This window comes from Aspergillus tubingensis, assembly GCF_013340325.1.
Source record: "Aspergillus tubingensis WU-2223L DNA, scaffold_15, whole genome shotgun sequence".
NCBI lineage: Eukaryota > Fungi > Ascomycota > Eurotiomycetes > Eurotiales > Aspergillaceae > Aspergillus > Aspergillus tubingensis.
The window spans coordinates 1,076,523-1,098,498 of NW_023336289.1; the positions used below are offsets into that span (position 1 = coordinate 1,076,523).

Below are 21,976 nucleotides of genomic sequence, written 5' to 3' on the forward strand. Positions count from 1 at the left end.
GTTCCGAGCCGCTTCGGCCAATGACGATGTCCGAATTCCTGGGTTGGGATGCCGAAAACGCCGACTCCCTCTGAGCGGAGCGCATCTTCCGGCGCGGTGCCAGGAGACCTACGGCTTCCACTTCCCCAAGTCTTCCTCTCACCCCTCTTTGGTGCTTCTCGTCGTGGCTGTCCTTGGATGGCCTATATCTTATCTTGGATTTGATGCTTCCCCACGTCTAATGGAGCTGTTACTGTAACTATGTCTGTGCTCTGTTGAATACAGTTCCCGGACAACCCGCACGACAGCTCCACGGTGGGCGAAAAAGAAAAATTCAGGGAAAAGGAAAAGCCACGATCCAGGCTCGCCTCCTTTTCAATTCAATGAGCTCGCCTTCAGGCCGCTGAATCCTCAACCGTTCGATCCTCACATCGTCTATCTTCTCCTTGAAACGCCAGCTCGACAGCTAGAGCGGCCGAAGCCCTGCCCAATTGCAGTGAGAGACCCGGCACTTGCGCTCGGCGAAATACCTCCCTCTTAGCTTGTCTTCGACCAGCTACGACTTATTATATTCAATTGCAACACCCTCCTCATGGTATCCGTCACTAGTGGGGGCCCAGGGCTTGAAAGCCCGACCCTGTCCGACTCGCGAAACGCCGGTCCGGCCTTGTCGTCACGATCTCCGGAACGCAATGAACATCGGAAACCTCAGGTACCAAAGGCATTGGCTGGGGGCAGTGCGCAAGACAATTATATACAAGGCTTGGAAACTGAATTCAAATTAAAGCATCTAGGTGTGCTTGGTGTTCTAGGGTGGATATTGTATGCTTTTGTCTCTGCGTCCAAGCCGCTTCTTCTTTGGGGACCCGAGTTTTCTAACCTATCTGTGGTTCCCTAGGTTTTTGCATGTTGTCGGGATATTCTTCTTTACTAAAGGATTCCTGCTAACTCGCATGGTTTTGGAGAACAAGTCATCCTGCGACGTACTCCCCTTCGACGAGGCAGCGACTGTGAGCAAGAAAGTCGATGGGTGTTGGCACCAGAAGTCGTTCGAGAAAGCCGTTGTGATCATCATCGATGCCCTACGCTACGACTTTACGGTACCCTTTGCTCCGAGCGCAGAGGCTGAGACGGCACAACTGTTCCATGACCACCTTCCCGTCTTATATGAGACAGCTGTCAATACCCCCGAAAATGCCTTCCTGCTTCCTTTTATCGCGGATCCGCCCACGACGACGCTGCAAAGATTGAAGGGACTTACGACTGGAACACTTCCCACGTTCATTGACGCTGGTTCTAACTTTGCCGGTACGGCAATCGATGAAGACAATTTGGTTGCGCAATTGCGCGCCGCAGGCAAGAACTTGGTTCAGCTTGGGGATGACACCTGGCACGCACTTTTCCCCGGCTACTTCGATCCTAATCTAACTCGTGCATTTGATTCATTCAATGTCTGGGACTTGCACACCGTTGACAACGGCGTGACTGCAAACCTCCTCCCGCTTCTGCATCCTGAAAATTCTACGAAATGGGATGTCATCTTCGGTCATTATCTCGGTGTCGATCACGCTGGCCACCGATATGGCCCGAACCATCAAGCCATGGCCGCAAAGCTCGATGAAATGGACCGGGTCATTCGCGAAATCATCGCCAAACTCGATGACAAAACGCTATTGGTGGTGATGGGTGATCACGGCATGGACTCCAAGGGAGACCACGGCGGTGAATCCAATGATGAGGTCGATGCGGCTCTATGGATGTACTCTAAAAGGGGCATCTTCGGCCGCACAAGTGCAGAAACAGCCAAACCTCCCATGCTCGCTCGCGATCGCTTTGTCCCTCAGATCGACCTTGTGCCCACGCTGTCCCTTCTTCTCGGAATGCCTATTCCCTTTAACAACCTCGGCTCGCCGATCGAGGAGGCTTTCATTGGGCCCAAGGGGAACGATTGGAAGAACGTGATGTCTGTGAACCGGTTGACTTCCGCTCAGATTAAGAGATATCAGCGGGAGTACACAGCTTCGCGAGGTGCCGAGGATAGCCACCAATCCCAGTCCGAGGACCTTTGGAGGGCGGCTGAAAACAGCTGGCAGAAGCTTCCTAGGATCGGCCGGCCCAGTCAGGCAACTTTGCTTTCCGTTTCCGAGTCTTACAAGGACTATCAACGATACACTCTCCAGCTTTGTCGTTCGTTGTGGGCTAAATTCGATGTACCGAGCATGCTCCAAGGTGTTGCGGTCCTTTCTGCCGGCATTGTCTTGCTGGTGTTTTATGCACGAAGCCTCAAAGCCGATCAGACGGACATTACCAAGTCTCTTCTTACTTCTGTTGGAACAAGCTCTGCTGTCGGTGTCGTCGTTGGTGCCTTTTTGTCGTTCTCGGGCTTTGCGGAGATGCCAGTAGTCGAATCATCCGCTCTGTTGGCCGCCGCGGGAAGCATAGTTGGCGCTTCATGGACCATTCTTGCCGGGTCGGCTGGTGTGTCCCTGCCTCTACCAAGCAGTCTCTGGGGCTGGTTGGCTGTTACCTTCACGCTCACGCAGTCCATCGGATTCGCCTCCAACTCCTACACAATCTGGGAGGATGAGATTCTCCTGTTTTTCCTCTCCACCTTCGGTGTTCTTGCGGGCGTATCCTCGATGCGACAGAAATCAACTGCCGACAGGGTTCTGGGCGTCTATCACTCCATCCTCTTCGTCATCCTCGGAAGAATTGCATCTTTTTCTCGCTTGTGCCGCGAGGAGCAGATGCCTTTTTGCCGTTCGACGTATTACGCATCTGCCACTTCTTCGACTTCTGCACCCTGGCAGCTCGCTGTACCATTCCTTGTGGCGCTTATCCTTCCCACTGTTGTACGGTCATTTTATGCCGGATCCAAATCTTACGAAGGCGCCGCTACTCTCTGGATTGGTTTAGGGTTCCGACTGGGACTCTTCATAACTTCCGTCTTCTGGGTGCTTGAGGGGGCTGATGATGGCGAGTGGCTGCCCTTGAGTAAGGAGACATTGAAGTCAGTTAGGGTGTTCTTGGCCCAGCTCGTGCTAGCTCTCGCATTTGCCGCTGGGACAACAGCCTTCATCTATTCCAAGCCTTGCATCAGCATTAATGTCAGTCAAGGGAACGCGGAACCGGAAAGCAAAGGCAAAAACCTCGCGCCACCCCAGCCAGCAGGACGCACCACCGTTACGATCCTCGGATTTGGCAACGTGCATGGAACTCGCTACTTCCTCCTCGTGGTCAATTTCTGTTTGGGGATCATCCTTCTGCAGAAACCCATGGGTCAGGGTGCCATGGGTCTTTTGCTTTGGCAAATTCTCTCACTGCTAGAAATTTTGGATACCAATGGTCTCGTCCTTGGCAATTCAGCTATTGGGCCGATCGTTTTGGCTCTTCTCGGCTCTTTCTATTACTTTAAGACTGGTCACCAGGCTACACTGAGCAGCATCCAATGGGAGACTGCCTTCATCCCTCTCTCCTCCGTTCAATATCCATGGTCCCCAATTGTTGTGATCCTCAATACCTTCGGCGCACAAATTCTTACTGCAATCGCTGTTCCTCTCACCGTTCTCTGGAAACGCCCTCTCCAACTCAGCGACCAATCCTCTTCATCTCCGAAGTCCAACAACCCTTCGATTAGGCTCCTCTCTGATGTTGTGCGAGCCGCATGCACCTACATTCTCTACTTTGCGACTATTAACCTGGCCACCACCATGTGGGCTGGCCATCTTCGCCGGCATCTCATGCTGTATCGGATCTTCAGCCCTCGTTTCATGATGGGAGCCGCCGTGCTAGGAGTCGTGGACATTGTTCTCATCGTTTTCTCCGTGGCTGGTGTGCGGTGGAGCACCTTGAGTGTAGGAGAGATCTTTGGGTGGTAGTGATCTCTTCTAGTTGATGGCGGATATTTAATCTCAGCCATCCTGGCTTTCCTTTGCTTACTGCCAGATGATACCCGAAACGTGAGTCCCCTTGCCTAGCGTTCCGGCTGAGGAAATCTGTAATTTATGGTATCCCCGTATACCGTTCTTTTTTCAACTTTGGGGATGCTTGGATTGGTGAGGTAACTAGGCCGGAAACATTCTACACCTTTCCTTATATTTTCTTTTAGCTTGCATATATTTATATTCCTCGAATAATACATAACTTTGATCCAACTCCTAAGCACAGAAAATACTAAGCGGAACGTAATACCCGAGATTCCAAACCAGGCAAGCGGCTTGCTGTTGATCCTGTCTATGTCAAGAAGACCCATGGAACTGACACGTTGGGGGCACCATGCGTAGGATAAGGTTTCATTTGGATAAGGTTTCATTTAGAAACCTGCTTGATATCAGCTGTGATCTCACACTTGATAGCCATATCAGCATGTATGTATCTGACCCATTTGGGTTGGCTAACCGATTAAATATCATTGTTCCGTCCAAGCGTTTCCGAGTGTCATTACTTGCTTCCTGGAGGCTTAATCAATGACATGAAACAGCGCGTTTTCAGTCACAGCCCGCAAAAGGTGACGTGAATACTACCCCAGGAGTTGTGGACAGTACAGATAAGCTTTATACTGAAGGCAAACTCAGACTTACAATCAGGATTTGGGATGAAACTGCACGTAAGGTTTTCCACGGGACCAATAGAATAATACTACCTGTTCGCTATCTGAAAAAGAGTTGTGACAGTGGGTGATATTCACACAGGGCTCTAAAGTGCTGGTCGTAATGCTGATTCTATTGATACACCAATCCACGGACCATAAAACCAGCGTTGGGACCAATGGCCAAATAGGCGCAGGCAACTGCTCTGCGAGCTGTACTATGCCGCTTGGTTCCATGATAATGGAACATCCTATCAAATCGGCATTTCACTCTTCTCATGCTTATGCGGATCCCTCAATACGATGTATCCAACAACCAGCCAGCCACAACGACAACTGTAACCTGTTTCTCGATGTAGACGGAAATTGCATGTGCTCTGATCACGACAACGTATAGTGTCATGGAACGGTCTGAACCAAAGTACATACCTCACTTCACCACTGACCAGAAATTCCACGACGCTCATTTGACCCTTTATTATCTCAGAAGCGCACCGTCCCTTCGCAGTCGAGTGTAAGGACTCTCAATCTTACTCCAAGCCCCAAGCAGCCCACCAAGCAAATGACATTTCCAGACTCATCATCCCAGCTCCTCTCGCCAGTGGATCACACAGTGCCCAAGGTGTATTTCACTTTCTATCTTTCCTTCCTCCTAAAGGATCCACAGGCCGGCGTTGAGTCTATCCAAAAGGGTCTTACAACCCTGATCAATCGAGTTCCATTTCTAGCAAAAGATGTGGGGCCCTCCCACGTTGAGAACCATGACAATGTCCACTGCATTCAGCCCCCGTCAGCCGAGTCCCAGTCCACACCTATGCTTCGAATTAGACATCACCTGAACGAATCAGTCCGTTCAATGCTAGCCACTGCATCATGTACCGGGGTCGAAGACCTGCAATATTCCGAACGATATGCCCCATTGCCAACAGTAATGGATCCCCAAGAAAGCCAGCCCATACTGCGCTTCGTCGCGAATGTCATGGTCGATGGCGTCATTCTATCCCTTAGTTTCAACCACATGGCTGCAGACGGCACAGGAATTGGGAATATTCTGGAGCTACTGGCGGAGTGCTGCCGCAATGAACGCAAGCACCTTGGCCCCCAACGGTTCGACTTGAAATTGCGCCGTCAGTTATCCTCGCCCAGTTGTGTTGCAGGAAAACAACCGCTAAAGACGTTCTGGGAGACATACACCCCTAGGGAGCCCTTTCATTGTCTGGAACAGGATACCTGGTCCATGGCCACTGCCTCGATGGCCTCCGAGTTGAATACATTTCGATTCAGGTTTCCTACCCGGAAGATCAAAATCCTGAAGGACATCTGCACTTCTGTGCTGTCATCACATCTCGAAGAGGACAACATGCTGAGCAAGAAGCTCCGGCACTTTGTTTCAAGCAACGATGTGCTCACCGCGTTTCTATCTATCTGTCTCCAGCAGACGCGAACTGTCGAAGCCGCTTTGCACGATGACCACGATTACACCGTCGCATTCGTCGCAAATCTCCGTTCCCGTATGCGTCCACCCTGGCCTGAGCACTACATGGGCGTCCTGCTCACCATGGTGCTTGTTTCCCAATCCGAGTTGATTAATTTCGTGGACGAGACAAAGGTCGCTATTGTAGCAAGTGAGCTGGGATTCGATAAAGACGAGCTAGTGCAGATCACAAACCTGTCTATGAACATGCGCAAGAAGCTGCAGGAGATCGATGACGGTTATGTGCGAGGGCTACTCGCTCATATGCAAAAACAACGTGATTGGAGCCAGATGAATATCAAGGGAGGAGACTTCTCATATTCTAGCATCAGACACCTGAAGGTTCATGACCTAGACTGGGGTCCAAGTCTGGGCAAGATTGCGGGGTTTCGGTTGTATTTTGGTTTGCTTGAAGACTTTTGCCTCTTGCTGCCTGCAGACCAGACGGGAGACTGGGATATGCAAATTAGTCTACGGCCAAGTCATCAGCGGACGTTGATGGAGAATCGGTTGTTCCGGTGGGCCACAGGGGATTAGCCTGGTAGACGTTGGTGGCTGCTTCGAGTGAATGATACTGGCATTAAGTTACCACTAGATTACTATGGAGGCTAAGTATCAGCATGATTTCACAAGTCCAATTGCGATGGCCTTAGCCACTGCGCGAATCTATATATAGTATATACTCTGGTCGTCAAGGTTACAAATTGATTCTGACGATGCAATGGAGTCAACAGGTGTCCACAACCAGACTACTAAGCTGCCTATTCATAGTATGATTCATCCTACTGGAAAAGGTTACGGTAGTATGGATGACAATGCATACAACACATCATGATAGCCCTCCAATAGCTTGTACCTGAATGAATCTACGTACGTAGCTGTGAAAATACCGTTGATTGTGGGGCTGCTTCGGGCCGTGACCCCTGGATTGCCCATGTGGTTGGGAGTCCACTTCAATAAACTGCAGACGAACGTCTCGGGGGCATATGGCATATACAATTATTATATAGTATACAATAGTAAGTATTCCTCCGTACTACTGCCAACCGTTGATGGTAGCTGGTGGTTGGGTAGTAAATCTATCTTGTCAGGATCACCTAATGTATAGAAATGTTCCATCCCCTTTGCTTCCCGTGGGTTTCCCCTGAATCAATCACGTGACATCAGCCGCTCCGTCCGGGGGCTGAAGAGTACTACTAATAAGGTAAGAAAGATACAGCAAATGACTGGGGGACCCGTTCGTTGGCGGAGGTTCCGTTCCATGCTCCCAACACCACCTCCTCCTTTGTGCGCTATATTTTCCTTGTCCACTCGTCAGCAAATAGAGTTTGTCTTTGTCGCATGAACTGATTGTTTTTATCATTATCTATCCATCTACCTCCCAATCACTTTAGTCCTGAAATCTCTCTGGCGGTATTCCGACTGCCGCGGAGAATGGCGACTGTTTGTTGATCCGCCAGATTAATTGACCATTGCGACCTCCTGCTTGCTTCTTCAGTCCGTCTTTCACGCTGAAATCGCTATCATGAGTACGTTTGACATACATTCTCCCCGGTCGTCTTATGGCGAACCGACGCAGTATAACACCGCCTCCTACTATGGCGAACCATCGCAGCCGCCGCCAACCACCGTGCTGATGAATGGCTACCACAACGCCCTGAACTCGCAACCCGTGGAGAAATCACCTTACAATTATCCGAAGCCCACAAACCCACAAAACTCAACATTGCGCAATGCCCACGACCCCGTCGCCATGTATCTATTGACCGAGACCGCCATGACCGACAGCACACACTACGAGATCCTGTCCTTGGAGGAAGTGGAGGGCTTGAAGAAGGAGCACAAATTCTTGTCTAGCAGGTTGAACGCTGCCAAGGGGAATCTGGCCCTGGAAATGAAGCTCCGCGATGCGGCCATGTCGCTTAGCAAACTTTACACCACCAAGAGCTCCCGTGCGAGCGGGGAATATGATCTGGACTCGTCCCCCGATTCTCATCGGAGCTTCCTGGGGCCCAACGGCTCCTCCCCGGATAAGACAGAAGAAGAGCTCGCGCAGAGCACTCGGAAATGCGAAGAGCTGGCCAAGGAGGTCTGGAATCTGGAGCAGAGAGTACAGCAAATCAACAACAGGTTGCTGGAGCATACAGCTGGGATCTTGCAAATGACACATAAGGGCCTGAAGAAAAACCTGCAAGGCAATATAGCCGATACGCCCGAGACCCTCGCTAGCCCTAATATGCATGGTAGCATGCACGACTTCGACGAGCGCAGCCTTTACAAACCGATCGAGGAGATGGGTGAAGCTTATGGATCCGAGGCGCGGAATGGACGTGGCTTGGGCAGCGCCGGGTTAGAGGCGATCCAAGACACAGAACGAAGATTGGAGTATCTAAGTGGACGGCTACGGAACATGATCCTCCAGTCGAACCCAGACAGCGGTCTGGCGCCAATTCCGCAACCCTCCCCAGGTCAAGACCCAAACTATCCTACAGCAACGTGCGAAGCACACCTCGCATACATCGAAGAAGGGTTAGACATGCTTGGCTCGAGCGCTTCCGGCGGTCCGTCCCAGACCAGGGGTGTCGACTACGATCACGAGCAGTTGGAAGAGATTAACGCGCGATTGTACAGCGTTGTTCAACAGTCTGGAATACCGCATGCTCAAACGTTGCCTCCTCCACCAGACTCATCTCAAAGCGACGCGGCAGAACACCTCGCCTATCTCAGTGCGGGAATTAGTGGGCTTGAAGGACGGATCGACAAACTGCTTGAACAAAAGAGCATCCTCACGACACAAATCCAACAACAGAGAGAACTCAATTCCAAATCGGACGCGGAGAGAGACGCGCACATTGCTGAACTAGTCGAACAACTGGCCCATGTACGCAAAGACCTTGAACTATCAGAAAGCGAAGGTCAACAGTCGAGGGCGGAGCTAGAGCAGGCCTTGGAACAGCTCAAGGTTCTGCAGCAGGAGCTAGAAGGCCATAAGGAAGAGCACAAGATGGAGAATGTCTCTGGTGCTATGGCATCCGAAAAAGAGGCTCGCGCGCACGCTGAAGAGGAAGTCGAACGCCTACAAAGTATCATTCAGGACCTCGAGCGCCAAAAGGAATCGCACGCCGAGGCTCACGACGCGCGAGCCCGAGCAGAGGACGAACTTTCTCGACTTGAAGCTCATGTTGAAGAACTCCGGTCTCAGCACACTACTCGCACGGAAGAGCTCACTGCAGCGCACTCCCAGGCCCAGGCCGAAATCACGCGCCTGCAAGGCGTGCTTGACCAGAGTCAAAGTGAAATCGATGCCAAAATTGCAGCCGCTGAGGCGGTCCGTCTCGAACACCTCCAATCTCAAGCTGATACCCATGCCGAAGAGCTTGCTTCAGCCCGCGCACAGGCAGACGGTGAGATTGCAAAGTTGAAAGAGACCATCAGTCAACTGCAGAGTGAGGTAGCTTCGAAGGCGGAGGCCGCTCAAGCGCACGAACACACGACACAGCAGATCTTGCAACTCGAGGAGACCATGCAACAGATTCGTAATGAATCAGATGCCCAAATCAAGGAGGCTACGGAAGCCCGGACACAGGCAGAGACCGAGGTCGCCCGCCTGGAAACTGTATTGGGTCAACTTCGCGCCGAAGTGGAGCCCCAGCTCAAGGAAGCAGTTGAAGCACGCACGCAGGCGGAAGGTGAGGTCTCACGCTTGGAAACTTTATTATACCAGCTTCGAGCGGATGTGGAGGTGCTCGAGTCGCAGTTTAAACAAGCTACCGAGGCACGCACCACTGCCGAAGCGAACGCCACGCGCTTGCAGGCGGAGTTGACCGAGATGGAAGGCGAGGTTGTACGCACTCAAACCGAGCTGACAATGGCGAAGGCCGAGCTTGACGGTGCCTATGGATCTCGAGCCCAGCGTGCGGCCGACATCACGGCCAACCCTGCCATCCAAAGAGAATTTGATGCGCTGAACACCCGAAACCTGGAACTGGCCGAGGAGTTGGCAGCGCTTAAGGCCGGAAAGCCTGGCAGCAGCGACCTGCAGAACCGGGTCGATGCACTCCAGAAGGAACTGCGCGAGACAGTTGACGATTATGAAGCAATGACGAAAGCTAGTATCGAGTTCGAGAAAGAACGCGAGAGATTCGAGAGTGTTATTGACGCTCTACGGGATCGTTGCGAGCAGCTCGAGACTCAGCTTAATGAGGAACGGATCAGCTGGATGGGTAGTGGACGCGATGGCCACTATGAGAGCACATCGACGATGGTGCTGAAGAATGAGTTCAAGAAGATGATGCGGGACACGCGTATTGAGAACATGAAAATCCTGAAATCGGAACAAGAAGAACGTCGCCGGCTGGAAGCAATGATTAGGAATCTGAAGAAGGAACAAGCCATTATGAATGGCAAGCCTGCCATCAGCCCGAGTATACCGACTCAATGATCGTCCCTGCCAGAGCCTGCTATAGCTATGTGATGTCATCCAGGGAGTTCACAACCCACAGGAAGAAAGCTCTTTAGCACGCCAGATGCAGCCCCTACAACGCCCGTCAGCCATATGAGAACGCCGAGGGCACCCTGGCCCGAATAACCTGAAGCATTGATTTCTCGCCGTGAGGCTGAAGACGCATGTGCTCTCCGGCTGAGTCACCGGTTTGTGTGCACAGGGCACCGGACTTCTAGATGCTGCATAAGTTGTGGCAGGGCAGGTGGCCAAATTCAAAATTTAAGGCTGTAAATATGATAGACAGGTGCTGCATGATCAGATAACAAGCAGTGTGGGGAGGTTGTGTACATATGTACCTATACAGACATGATTTTCTTAATTTCAACGAGACATTTTCTATGTGGATGAGGCCGCTTTAAAAAAGGGCGCCCAGGGACTTGCTCACTGCCAGAGTATTTCAGTTCTTACTATTACTAGTAGTAGTCAAAGCTCAGCAAGCACTCCGGTTCTATCCATGATAGACTCGGTTATCAGTTATACATATCCCGAGCTACTCATATATCAATATTCTATATAATTAGCATACAGTAGTAATAATGATATTACGTTACCAATTTTCCTAATATATATGATGCAACTAGTACTTATAATCGTGACGGAGAATTGGCAGACTTTTGAGTAGTAAGTTCAGTCGGTACAGTCATTGGTACTATCTATAACAGGTAAAAAAAATATATATATATAAGAAAATTTCTTTGATTTTACCTTGAAGCAGCTTTCACTTTGACCACGACATTGCCCTGGATCATGGTGACTTCTGCACAGACACTTGCAACATTATCTTTTCAGGAACTGAGAAATGCGACACATTCTGTGGTGCAGAGATTATCTACCTCAGTAATCGTCCAGACTATATGTTCAGCTTCGCCACCTCGTTGACAGACAACAACAATGTTTGAACCCAACAGGCTTACAGTGAATGTCTGCCCTGTGCCTTGGTAGGCCATTAGCGGCTTCATTGCAAGAGCTGAGTCTGATTCTATATAGTATGACTTGAGAAAAGGTATTTGTTTGATAACGTGTCTTCGTGACTGGTTTCTTATGAATTTGCGTACCCCTCTCAGAAAGTCTTCGGAGGAAGTTGGGTCCAAGTCTTGCCGGTTGACCAGTGGGTGGCCTTCAGCGAGCCAGACATATTGGACGAGGTAGTTGTATAGAGCTGCACATCGTGGGTAATCCAACCCTTCGGCATAATCTCGTGGAGGGTTATCTGGCCTGAGAAGCAGGCTGGTGATGCCCGGAAGTTGAGAAAAGATCCATTGCGATGGAATCAGAGGGTGTGGGCTGTCAATGTGGTATAATTATAACACAGCCTTCATTCAAAACATTGGGGACTTGATTAAATACTTGCCAATAATAAAGGACAATGTTTAAAGAGCCGAATCTATAATGAAGTGTTGAATGAGGTTTGGTGTACAGAATCAAAGAGCAGCCCTAACCAGCGCGATGGACCGAAACATTCATCCTCCTTCATTCTTAAAATGAACTAACATCCAACTCCCCTCCTAATGACAGTTCGCCACAAGCGCCATTGCCGCATAGGTGAAGGGAGTGCATCCTAGCCAGAACGCAAGGCCTTCATACAACGTAGTAGATAATTAATTACAAGGGTTACAAAGGATCCTTATCGGGATCCTTATCGGCACTTTATCAGCAGATAGTCACATCGAGCCACGTGACTGCCTACGAACTTCTGGGTCGATTCAACGGCCAGCTTCTATACACAATACCAATAGCCATACAAGCAGCAGCGACACGGTTCTCCTCTAGTTGCCGCGCTTCCGAATTTAAGATGGTGCTCTTGCTATATGGATCAACTCACTAACGCCTGTACTCACTTGCAACCACATTGACCCCACACCTACATCTCACCGTATGTCATCCCACGTTGTTTACCGCGTTGAAGGACCATTGATAATCGTACTGACCCAGTATTGCATCTTATAGCTGTGCGGGCCCCTAAAAATAATACCCTTTACCTGCTTCTACCGGTCTCTCCGATTCCCGCGATTACGCGATCGTTTGCGACCCATTGCCTTGTACAGCATCTACAACTTGGTATCGCGTGAGGACGATGGATCCGGTGGACTCTCTTGCAGACCCGTTCTCCAGTCATGGTCTGTGGAGAGTCTCTAAGTTCACCCTACAGTCTCTACAGCCATTGGAGCCCTTGGGGTGGGATGAAAAGCTGCCGGACCTTTCGAGTTCTTTCTTCGAGTCTCCATTGAATATCTTCGACAAGTTCGGAACCGAAATTCCTAGCCTAAATCCATTCGGTACCGAGCTATCAGATGCGGATCAGACGCTAGCGTTGGATACCGATACTTCAAGTGAAAATGGAGTTATTGCGACTACTGATCAGCAGAACATTGAAGAGGAACTGGAGGATATATGGGCACTTGGAAATCAGGATATCAAGCAAGAGCCCTGCGACTTGTTGAAATCATGGGAGAAATACCGAGAGAGGACATATCGCGAACCTGTCTCGGCATATTTCAGCGAATCGGGTGCGAAAGGCTTTGATGCTGCATTGGCACGGCAAGCTGCAAAGGTGGGAACACAAACCCAGAGGTTCATGGTCCGGCGAGATGTGTTCTTCCAGGCATTGCTCAGGCTTGGGCTTGGGTGGAGCTCCATGTTTTTCTGTTACGATGAACAAAAGAAACGGTTCGAACGAGTGCACAACAATATTCGAGTTTCTGGAGTAACATCGGTTGCACTAAATGGAATTATCGAGGAGCTGCTTGAGTGCGGCACAAACATGCAGAAAATACGGGCTTTTGCGAACAAAGTGCCGAGCAGGACAAAAGAACTTTCTGCGCGGTCGGCCTTTGCGAGTGCCGTGGCTGTGGTTGTTCATACACTCGAAAAGCGGCTTGTCAAACAGTTCGCTAGTATTACCTCTCTCCTTCAGATCAAGGCGCTATTTTGTGAATGCGGCAAGGTGGTGAGCGTCCTGGCGAATGTGATCGAGGCAGTTGATATTGCAATGTCCGAGGCACAGATAATATCTGTTGTTTCTGAACGAGCCGCCCACTTCTCGCAAATATTCGACCATGTAGAACCTCTCTTACGCGAGATTGTGAGTCGAGTGGCCGAGCCCTGGCTGAGGCAAGTAGAGACTTGGGTTGGCCTTCGTCCAGAGACAGCGGCATCAGTAGAGCTGGCTTCCAGTGGTACGAGCTTTGTTGTCGCGGAGAACCAGGAGAGAACTAGAAAGACCACCAAGATGCCGAGGGTTGACTACAAATATCTACCTGATAATATGCCCTCCCTCATCCCCAATGATCTGGCGTCTTTGGTTTTCGAGAGTGGACGAAGCCTCAGGCTCCTCAAAACACATCACCCACAACATCCAGTCGCCAACCACGAGATGTATCATTCTACTTCACCCACTTTTGAATGCGCAGGTACGTGGTTTGATATCACCAGGATAGAAAAGAAGGCCACCGAGTACGAAGCTAGACTACGTTTTGAGATACTCAAATATAACCGTGGTGATATGCATCAAGGGTCAGACAGAATGTTCGTTACAGCGGCTTCCGAGCCCACTGGGGAGTCAGATGTGCTCGCGGACACTTTTGAACTCTTTGACCTCGATAATATGCCAAATACCACGGGGCTGTTACCAATGGACGGAAGCTCTCGGGATAAGCTTGGCTGCCTAGTTGACGGAAATGTCCACTGCCATGCCGAACAACCTGCAGCTCATAGCAGCTTCGGACCTGAAATAACTTCATCATATTACCTATCATTGGCGCCTCTTCTCTGCTCCCAGGCGCTATTGATCGATTTCTCGTGTCTCCATCTACTATTCAAAGAGCATCATCTCCGAACCCACCTCAACCTCCAATGGCGATTTCAGCTCCTTGGTGATGGTTATTTCACCTCTCGTCTCTCTGATTCCCTTTTCGACCCCGACATGGAAAGTGGTGAGCGAAAGGCTGGTGTAGTGAGGAGTGACGTTCACGCTGGTTTGCGCTTGGGAAGCAGGGATACATGGCCTCCAGCCAGTTCAGAATTACGGCTGGTGCTCATGGGACTACTCAATGAGTGCCATGATGCGGAGAAACGCCTGGACCCGTCAATGGACTCTTGCCTATGGAATGAAAAGGAACTACCTGGTGGCCTAAGCTTCTCCATCCGCGATCTTACAGATGAAGAGGTCGTGAAATGTAAGGACCCAAATGCCATCGAGGCGCTTGATTTCCTTCGTCTACAATATAAACCCTCGCCTGTCCTGGAGACCATATTGACTCCGAGTTCTCTTGACAAATATGACCGTCTCTTCAAGCATTTGCTTCGACTGCTACGCATGGATTCAGTTGTCAGAAGTCTCATTCGAGACTCAACTGCGAGAGACTCCCTATCAGGTGATACGCGGAATGTGATCCAGAAATTTCGGGTCGATGCTCAGCATTTTGTGCTGGCCCTAAGTGACTACTGCTTTCATGTCGGCATTGGTTCTACATGGCGACGATTCCAGGAGACGCTTTCTAATATTGAATCGTGTCTTGATCGACATGACATCGATGGTACAATCGAAGCGGCCAGCTCAGTGCCTAGGTTGCGGGACTACCATGAAGACGTCTTAGATCAGATGCTTTATGCTCTCTTTCTCAGCAAAAAGCATTCCGAGGTCGCAATTCTTCTCGATGAGATCTTCGGAACGATTCTCACCTTCGCTCCGCTGTCGCAACTGGACGGGATTAATGGTGTACGGCACGAGGCTGAGCCTGCTGTTCGTCGATTGTACAATCTCTTTAGGAAACAAACCTCTGCCTTTGTTGGCTATCTACGCAGTATCGAAGGCATCAAGTCGACGTCGAGGTCTTTAGATCGGTGGGATACGACGTTCACTGCCAAGGAGGAGCCTGCGACAGTCTTCGACCATCTGTTGGCCCGTTTAGACACGAAAAGGTACTACTGAATGCCGTGAATGGGAAGTAAACGATGTGCCCGTCCGATTCAACGTCACAGTACTTCAGCAGCGCCAGCGAGATCGATAGCCCGCCTGGATAGCAATGTAACGTGGCTTACACCATAGTAGCACCTAATGTCAAACAGCCGAAAACCGTCGTCAATTTATTGGTAGTTGCGACCCGAGGGTCTGCAGAGTAACAACAATGTGCTGAAAGGGTCCGCACATGTTGCCTTGGTTCTTTGTATCCATGAAAGCGGACTCTGACTCGGGGGCTTTCTGGAGTCCAGCCAGCACGTGGGGTAACATGGGATAGTTGCGTGGCCACCAAGTCACCATGGATTGACAGACTCTACTCACTCAACCACCGATAACTCACATGGCAAGGCATTAGGATAGGGTGACACTTCCTGGATGTGGTTGCAGTTCCATGGCTCCTACTGTGATCGGAGGCAGTGTTCATAACGGATAGCTGACAAGCAAAGAGGACCACAGTCGGTAATGATGCCCGCACTCATCATACGGGCGGCGGGGAGGGTCGAGAGATGCGAGCCCAGGCATGGAAGCATCAGGAGAAAATAGAGTTTTCAGTAGACTCAACCCCCTCTCGCGTTGGACTCCTACTAGGCCCTGATGTTCCATGATGCCTTCCTTCACCCCAACGGCTGAAAGGGGTCCCCCAACGAATATTCCCCTCGTTTGAGCTTAGGGCACGATAGGAGATTTGGGCTTGAAGACTCATGCTGCCATCAAAAGACGGGCCGCCCAGATCACGGTCCGCCGACTTGGGAAGTACCAACTTCGGCGCATGGCATACATGTATTGGATGGTAGGATACATCTGTGTGACAAGGAGCGGTCTAGCCCATCCCGTTAGTCGTATATGATAATGAGTATCAACAAGGATAAATAGATAGATAAACAATTAATACATAGACTACTACTACTACTACAGGAGTAAACGTGGGGCGGGGGGTCTTATGGTGGATCGAGGAAATTAGAGGCGCCTTGGCAGTTCAGGTTCCTACTCTTTTTGTAACGTAGCTGGCAGTTACTATGACGTCATTACCAGCATAGTTAACATGGACTCAGCTTGTTCCCCCCATGCTTAATGCTATCGTGTCTTGCAACTGCAAGTACCTTTACCAACAGGAGTAAATATACTACTAGTACTGGTCTAATTTAAAGCTCGAAAGCAAGGAAGACAAGAGTTCCATCTAGATGTCACAGTCTGCTGCTAGCTACAAAAAAAATGTAGTAGTTTGAATCATCATAATCCATCAGCTTCCGATAAGCTTATCAGAGCTGCAGTGAAATCACGTGTCAAGATCATGTGAGAGCGGGCCTCTCCCTATGACGAAGGAGAGTGGTCGGTTTCAGGCAACTTTATAAAGGGGACGCTCGAAGCAGTGCTGTCTCCGCAATGAGAACCTCATTGTGGGATCAGTCACTAGCAGCAATGCAAATAGGAAGAGGATTCTGCTGAACGAATACGCCCGGACGTCAGCGACAACAACATGGCGACTGATCCACACGTCGCATTTCACCTGGACCAGTGTCAAGGGCTAGATCCGGAGTCGCACACTGCTCAAAAGCTTGTACGTTCTTCTATTAGTTCCGAGGCAATATTCTGAAATGGCACTGATCCGTGAAGCATCATGCTTCTCCGCACCACATACACATGACCAATAGGAGGTTCTTCATCGGACCGATACCCCAGGGTTGGCTGCAGAATCACCGCAAATCATGGTGGAAGACGCGCATAAAGTTCAGTAAATATTCGTCGAAGACGGTTACGTTCTCAGCGGACCCGGTCATTGCGCATTATTCAGAGGAGCCTGAGACCGACCGTGAGGATTCGACACCGGAACAGGAGCCGGTTACAGATACCACCGAGGACGAGAGGACGGACAGAGATCAGGAGGAAGAGAGCAGTGATGATGCAGAAGCACCGACACGGAAAAGCCTTCGTACTGTGCCTTATACCCTGGAAGAAGATCATGATTTTTCCTGTGTTACTACGGATTCGGAAGCTGTGCCCTCGGATTCGGGCGACAACAAACGTGAACGCGACTTGGCCTCGTCAATGAGGAGACAGGATGGGAGTTCCGCATATTATACAGCCAGGGAACAGGAGCCAATCGACGCCGGTCAAGCCTCCTCCAGGCCCGGTACAATGGACCTGGATCAGACCGGGGAGGGACTAAGTAAGCAAACGCTAAGTATACCTAGCCAAAATGGAGCCAGTCAGTCAAGCCCCATGGTACCTGCTAGTGACTATGGATCCACGACCGCGTTGCTAAGGCCAGATTCGAGATCCAAAGGGAAAGGAAGACTCTCTGCTCCATCGTCTACCAACCTTGAACAACAGGAGCCTCAGGTCGAGACGTCAGAAGAGGAGCCCCTCCGGAACGGACATCGCCGTCGATCGAAGAGGGACCATTTACATTCGTTTTCGAAACGGGCAGCCAAGCATAACCTTGATGATAACCTGCTGGACAAACAACAAAGAATCTTGGCTCGAGTGTCGAGGACGCATGCTAAACTTTCACGAACATGGCCGTACAGACGGAAGATGAAAGAAGGGGAGGTTATAAAAGCCGAGAAGATGGTCGTTCGACTCGAGGAGACGGTGCAGGAAAAGCTTCCAGACGACTATTCGGAGAATGACAGTCTGAAGATGGAAACCAGGGTTGTGGATCAGTGGCGAGAGTACCTGGTGGCATGCCGTCTCGCTTCCGACGAAGATGCACCGTTCTGTCTCCAAATGTACAAGACCCGTGTTATACCTGAAGTGCAGAAGACAGGCACGCGAGTCGCCCCACATTATCAAATACCCTTGGGGCGAAAGAAAATGAATGTGAACCTCTATTCGCATCTCGACAAGGCAATTGTGCTGTGGGGTCCCTGTAAGCGAGGGACGAAGATCTACATAATTCGGCCAAAGTCCTCCACGCATGCTGTGGAATGGTTTACCTTTCTCAGCCAGATAATGGGAAAGCGGCGGCCGTCTTCGCTGCCTATCCATGTTCCCGACTTGGGCGTATCTCTTGTCTTCCATAACCCCTTTGAACAGTTGGAGGCTGCTCTGGACTCGAAGGGAAAGGGTACTGGAATCCTTAGCCGGGCTGTAGCTCAGGAAGAATCACCAGCGATGGCTATAGTACGTGGGTGTTTGAAGATGCTGGAGAATCGTCCTGAATGGGCCGAGGTCTTACAACAGTGGTCCAAAACTGAAATCATGGGGCTTGCTTGGAAACGGTACGATCGCCTGGAATGGATCCTGGGCGCCAACGAGGAGAAGATGTATGGCTCTCTTGCTATGCACATGACTCACGAACTTGAACTACGCCCGAGGCAGCATTATCACACCTACATAAAGCACAATGGCGAGAGAGAAGACGAGCCTCAGCCTGTAGAAGGCTTCTTGGTGCGTCTGACATCCCAGCGGGGTGTACATCAGCGGATGAACAGGATGTTCTTCAAGCGGCTGTACTTTTTCACCCAGGATCAATATCTGTTCTTCTGCAGGCCGTCAAGGTCACTACCCCCAGCGCCTCCGAGACTATGCCGCGATGGTACTGAAATGCCATCAACGCAACAGATTCTGGATGCATCACCTATTTCTTACGATGTCGATCCGTATCCGCTTCAAGACGGTGATATCTCTTGGCTGCAGAGCGGCAACAAGGACCACATCAGAACTCATGACGAAGAAGCCTACGTCCAGCGCCAGCGAAGCATTCACAATATTGAGCACGCTGATGGATTCATCGATCTCACCAGGGTACAAGAGGTCCGACATGTGCAACGTGATAGCTGCCCCGCCGATCGGAACATTGAAACAGGGCCAGATGTAGCATTCAATCCCGAAGCAAGAGACACGCGCCAAGATGATGGTTCAACGCAGCAATTCAATGATGACAGAACCTTTGAGATGCTTCTGGACAACAACCTCGTGGTCCGCTTTCAGGCATACAATGACGTGACCAAGGCCGAGTGGATGAGGCGGCTCGAAGCTTTAGTGAAATACTGGAAGTGCAGAATCGCGACTGATGCAGCTGAGCTCAAGGCCCTCCGGCAACGCAACCTCAAACTTCTGGGGATTGATGAGGAATTGGAATCCATCATGGGACAGTTCGCTAAGAAATGGGAGGTCAAGAAGGCGGAAGCGTCGCCTCTACTGCACAATATCTGCGTCCTGTCAGACTGTCGTCCAATCAAGGTATATATTATGCTGCTCTATTATGCTCCGACAAAACTAACGTAAATTTCTAGATATCTGGCCATCTATATCGAAAACCCCGTCGCCACTCAACCTTCAAGAAAACCCATGTTGTCCTGACCGCCGGAAAACTATTGATCTTCCGCAGCTCCCTCCGAAAGCGCAACGGCGTCGAAGTCCCCCACATACACCAAAACCTGGAGACCTCCATCGATCTCCAAGACTGTTATGTATACTCTGGTCTGATGACAGACTCAGACCTGCTATACACCAATCAAACATTCGACAGTAACCATCCAGGCCACCATGCCCTGCCCCGCGTATATCTCTCATCAGATGCCTACACAAGTAGCGATGAAGATGCGGCGATCACGTTCGTCATCTGGCAACCACTGAAGAAGAACCTGTTCCGGGCGCGCGAGCATGGAGTTAAGGGCCAGACGAAGCAAAAGATTAAGCAAGTGTCGACTCTCGGAGTCCACGGGCGAACCATTGTGTTCAAAGCCCGCAGTCGCGTAGAGAAGGATCGTTGGGTGCTGAGTATAGCATCTGAGATTAATCGCTTACAGGAGGATCAACCGGAGGATGTGCGGATAATCACATAACACGGAATGTTAACTAGTATAATATATAGTAATTTCTGCAGGCAGATCTACCGCTTCATGATGCTTCTCTATGGGAACACTAAATGTACAGAGCAAAAAAGTCAACCGTCTATGTACAGCGCATACCAGCAAATACTTATACATGACATAACACATATGATTCACTCTAAAAACGGCCTCTCCAACTTCACAGCCTCTTTCACCACCCGATCGCGCACCTCCTGTCTATAATCCTCCCCAAACTTGCGCTCCACATCACCTTCCACCACCCCATTCTCCCAACCCGACCAATCCAACCACCTCCACTGCGGATGCAGTACGGCCATCACCCTCCCCGTAATCAAACTGATACTCACCGGCCCGTACGAATTACTATCCAGCGTCTTCCTCGGATCCTTCGCATCACCCTCTAACCATACATGATTATACGGCACAATCTGCGACTCCTTCAGACAGGGCTCTCTTGTGGTGATCTGGTCTCCGGGTAATCCGATAATGCGCTTGATGGCCATGTGGCGGGGGTTCGCGGGTGATCTACCACACATGTACCATTAGTAAAAAGGAAGACTACCACCACAGAAACCCACCACGGGCAAGGATAAACAAACCGAAACGTAACCACCATCCCCCTCTCCAACCTCCTCTTCCGTTCCCACGGCCACAATCCACCCCCACCCCACATGTTCACAAGAACTATATCGCTCTTCGTCTGCATTTGGTCGTAGTCTTCATTCAGGTACGGCGTCATGCTGGGTCCGCGTACCCACATCACTTGGCATACGTGCTCGGAGAAGAAGAGGCCAATGGGGATGAGGGGGAGGAGGGTGCCCATGAAGCGAAAGGGACGAGGGAGAGAGGCGTAGCTGTTGCGGAGGTGGCTGAAGAAAGAAGGGCGGGGGTGGGATCGGGGCTGTTGGGGTTGTTGCGGTGGTTGTTGCGGTTGAGGGGTGGTGCGGCGCGCTTTGGCTAGATCGGGGGGTAGGACTCGGAATCGGGATGTTGGGGGCGGAGGAGGTGCCCGAGGGGGTTGTGCGTGTGGTGGTGACATTTTGAGGGGTCTGGATGTGAATCAATTGGGGAGTTGTTGTGATGCGATTGATGGCCTCGGGGTTTAGTCGGAGGTGGGCGGATGGTGGCTAGGTGTTTGGAGGGGCGTGAGAGGGTGAATGGAGAATGGCTGAGTCGCAGACGGTATTAGGGAGAGACAGTGGTGGGTATATGATTGTGTGGTGTTTGAGGGTGGTGAAGCGCAATTGCTGGATTGAATTGTATGGGTACTGAGTTCGACTGGTGATTATTGTGATAATGGATTAAATTGCGATTCCTGATATCATGAGCTTGTTTGCACTGTTTGGCGTGTTTGCATAACTGTTGCACCCATAATAAATACTAAGTTACGTAGTACGTAGTTGGTAAACAAAGCGGCGGGTCATGTGACCTCGGCGGAATCGGACCGTGACTTTCTCCGCCTCCCGCTTCGTGGGTGCCACTGCGGTTCGGGCGTGCATCTTGCATGAATCTCTCTTTTCACTAGACCCAGCTAACTTATTCCCCTTGCCGTTTGTTGTCTTGTCGTACATATCCTACCTCGCCGTATATATTATATTTTCCGTTCTTGTGTATATCTTTCCAGCGCATCGCTGTCCTTACCTTCACCGCCCGCTCCCCTATAGTACGATTC

General features: G+C 50.5%; 6 protein-coding genes across 6 annotated transcripts; 5 read left to right on the forward strand and 1 right to left on the reverse strand.

The window, feature by feature from the left end:
• Window positions 1-571: 571 nt before the first annotated feature.
• On the forward strand, window positions 572-3,857 carry AtWU_11194 (mannose-ethanolamine phosphotransferase GPI13; the record flags this gene model as incomplete). The annotated part of the gene is made up of 2 exons (XM_035506296.1): window positions 572-801; window positions 878-3,857. The coding sequence occupies 2 exons, from the start codon at window positions 572-574 to the stop codon at window positions 3,855-3,857; spliced, it is 3,210 nt and encodes a 1,069-aa protein (XP_035362189.1).
• Window positions 3,858-5,129: 1,272 nt separating this feature from the next.
• AtWU_11195 (O-acetyltransferase) lies at window positions 5,130-6,578 on the forward strand (the record flags this gene model as incomplete). The annotated part of the gene is made up of 1 exon (XM_035506297.1): window positions 5,130-6,578. One exon carries the CDS (start codon window positions 5,130-5,132, stop codon window positions 6,576-6,578), a length of 1,449 nt encoding a protein of 482 aa, XP_035362190.1.
• Window positions 6,579-7,566: 988 nt separating this feature from the next.
• Window positions 7,567-10,482, forward strand: AtWU_11196 (involucrin repeat protein; the record flags this gene model as incomplete). Its single annotated transcript, XM_035506298.1, has 1 exon — window positions 7,567-10,482. One exon carries the CDS (start codon window positions 7,567-7,569, stop codon window positions 10,480-10,482), a length of 2,916 nt encoding a protein of 971 aa, XP_035362191.1.
• Window positions 10,483-12,619: 2,137 nt separating this feature from the next.
• Window positions 12,620-15,475, forward strand: AtWU_11197 (tubulin gamma complex associated family protein; the record flags this gene model as incomplete). The annotated part of the gene is made up of 1 exon (XM_035506299.1): window positions 12,620-15,475. One exon carries the CDS (start codon window positions 12,620-12,622, stop codon window positions 15,473-15,475), a length of 2,856 nt encoding a protein of 951 aa, XP_035362192.1.
• Window positions 15,476-16,982: 1,507 nt separating this feature from the next.
• Window positions 16,983-20,295, forward strand: AtWU_11198 (PH domain protein; the record flags this gene model as incomplete). Its single annotated transcript, XM_035506300.1, has 3 exons — window positions 16,983-17,063; window positions 17,120-19,690; window positions 19,744-20,295. The coding sequence occupies 3 exons, from the start codon at window positions 16,983-16,985 to the stop codon at window positions 20,293-20,295; spliced, it is 3,204 nt and encodes a 1,067-aa protein (XP_035362193.1).
• Window positions 20,296-20,456: 161 nt separating this feature from the next.
• On the reverse strand, window positions 20,457-21,343 carry AtWU_11199 (putative mitochondrial inner membrane protease subunit Imp2; the record flags this gene model as incomplete). The annotated part of the gene is made up of 2 exons (XM_035506301.1): window positions 20,457-20,829; window positions 20,904-21,343. The coding sequence occupies 2 exons, from the start codon at window positions 21,341-21,343 to the stop codon at window positions 20,457-20,459; spliced, it is 813 nt and encodes a 270-aa protein (XP_035362194.1).
• Window positions 21,344-21,976: the final 633 nt, after the last annotated feature.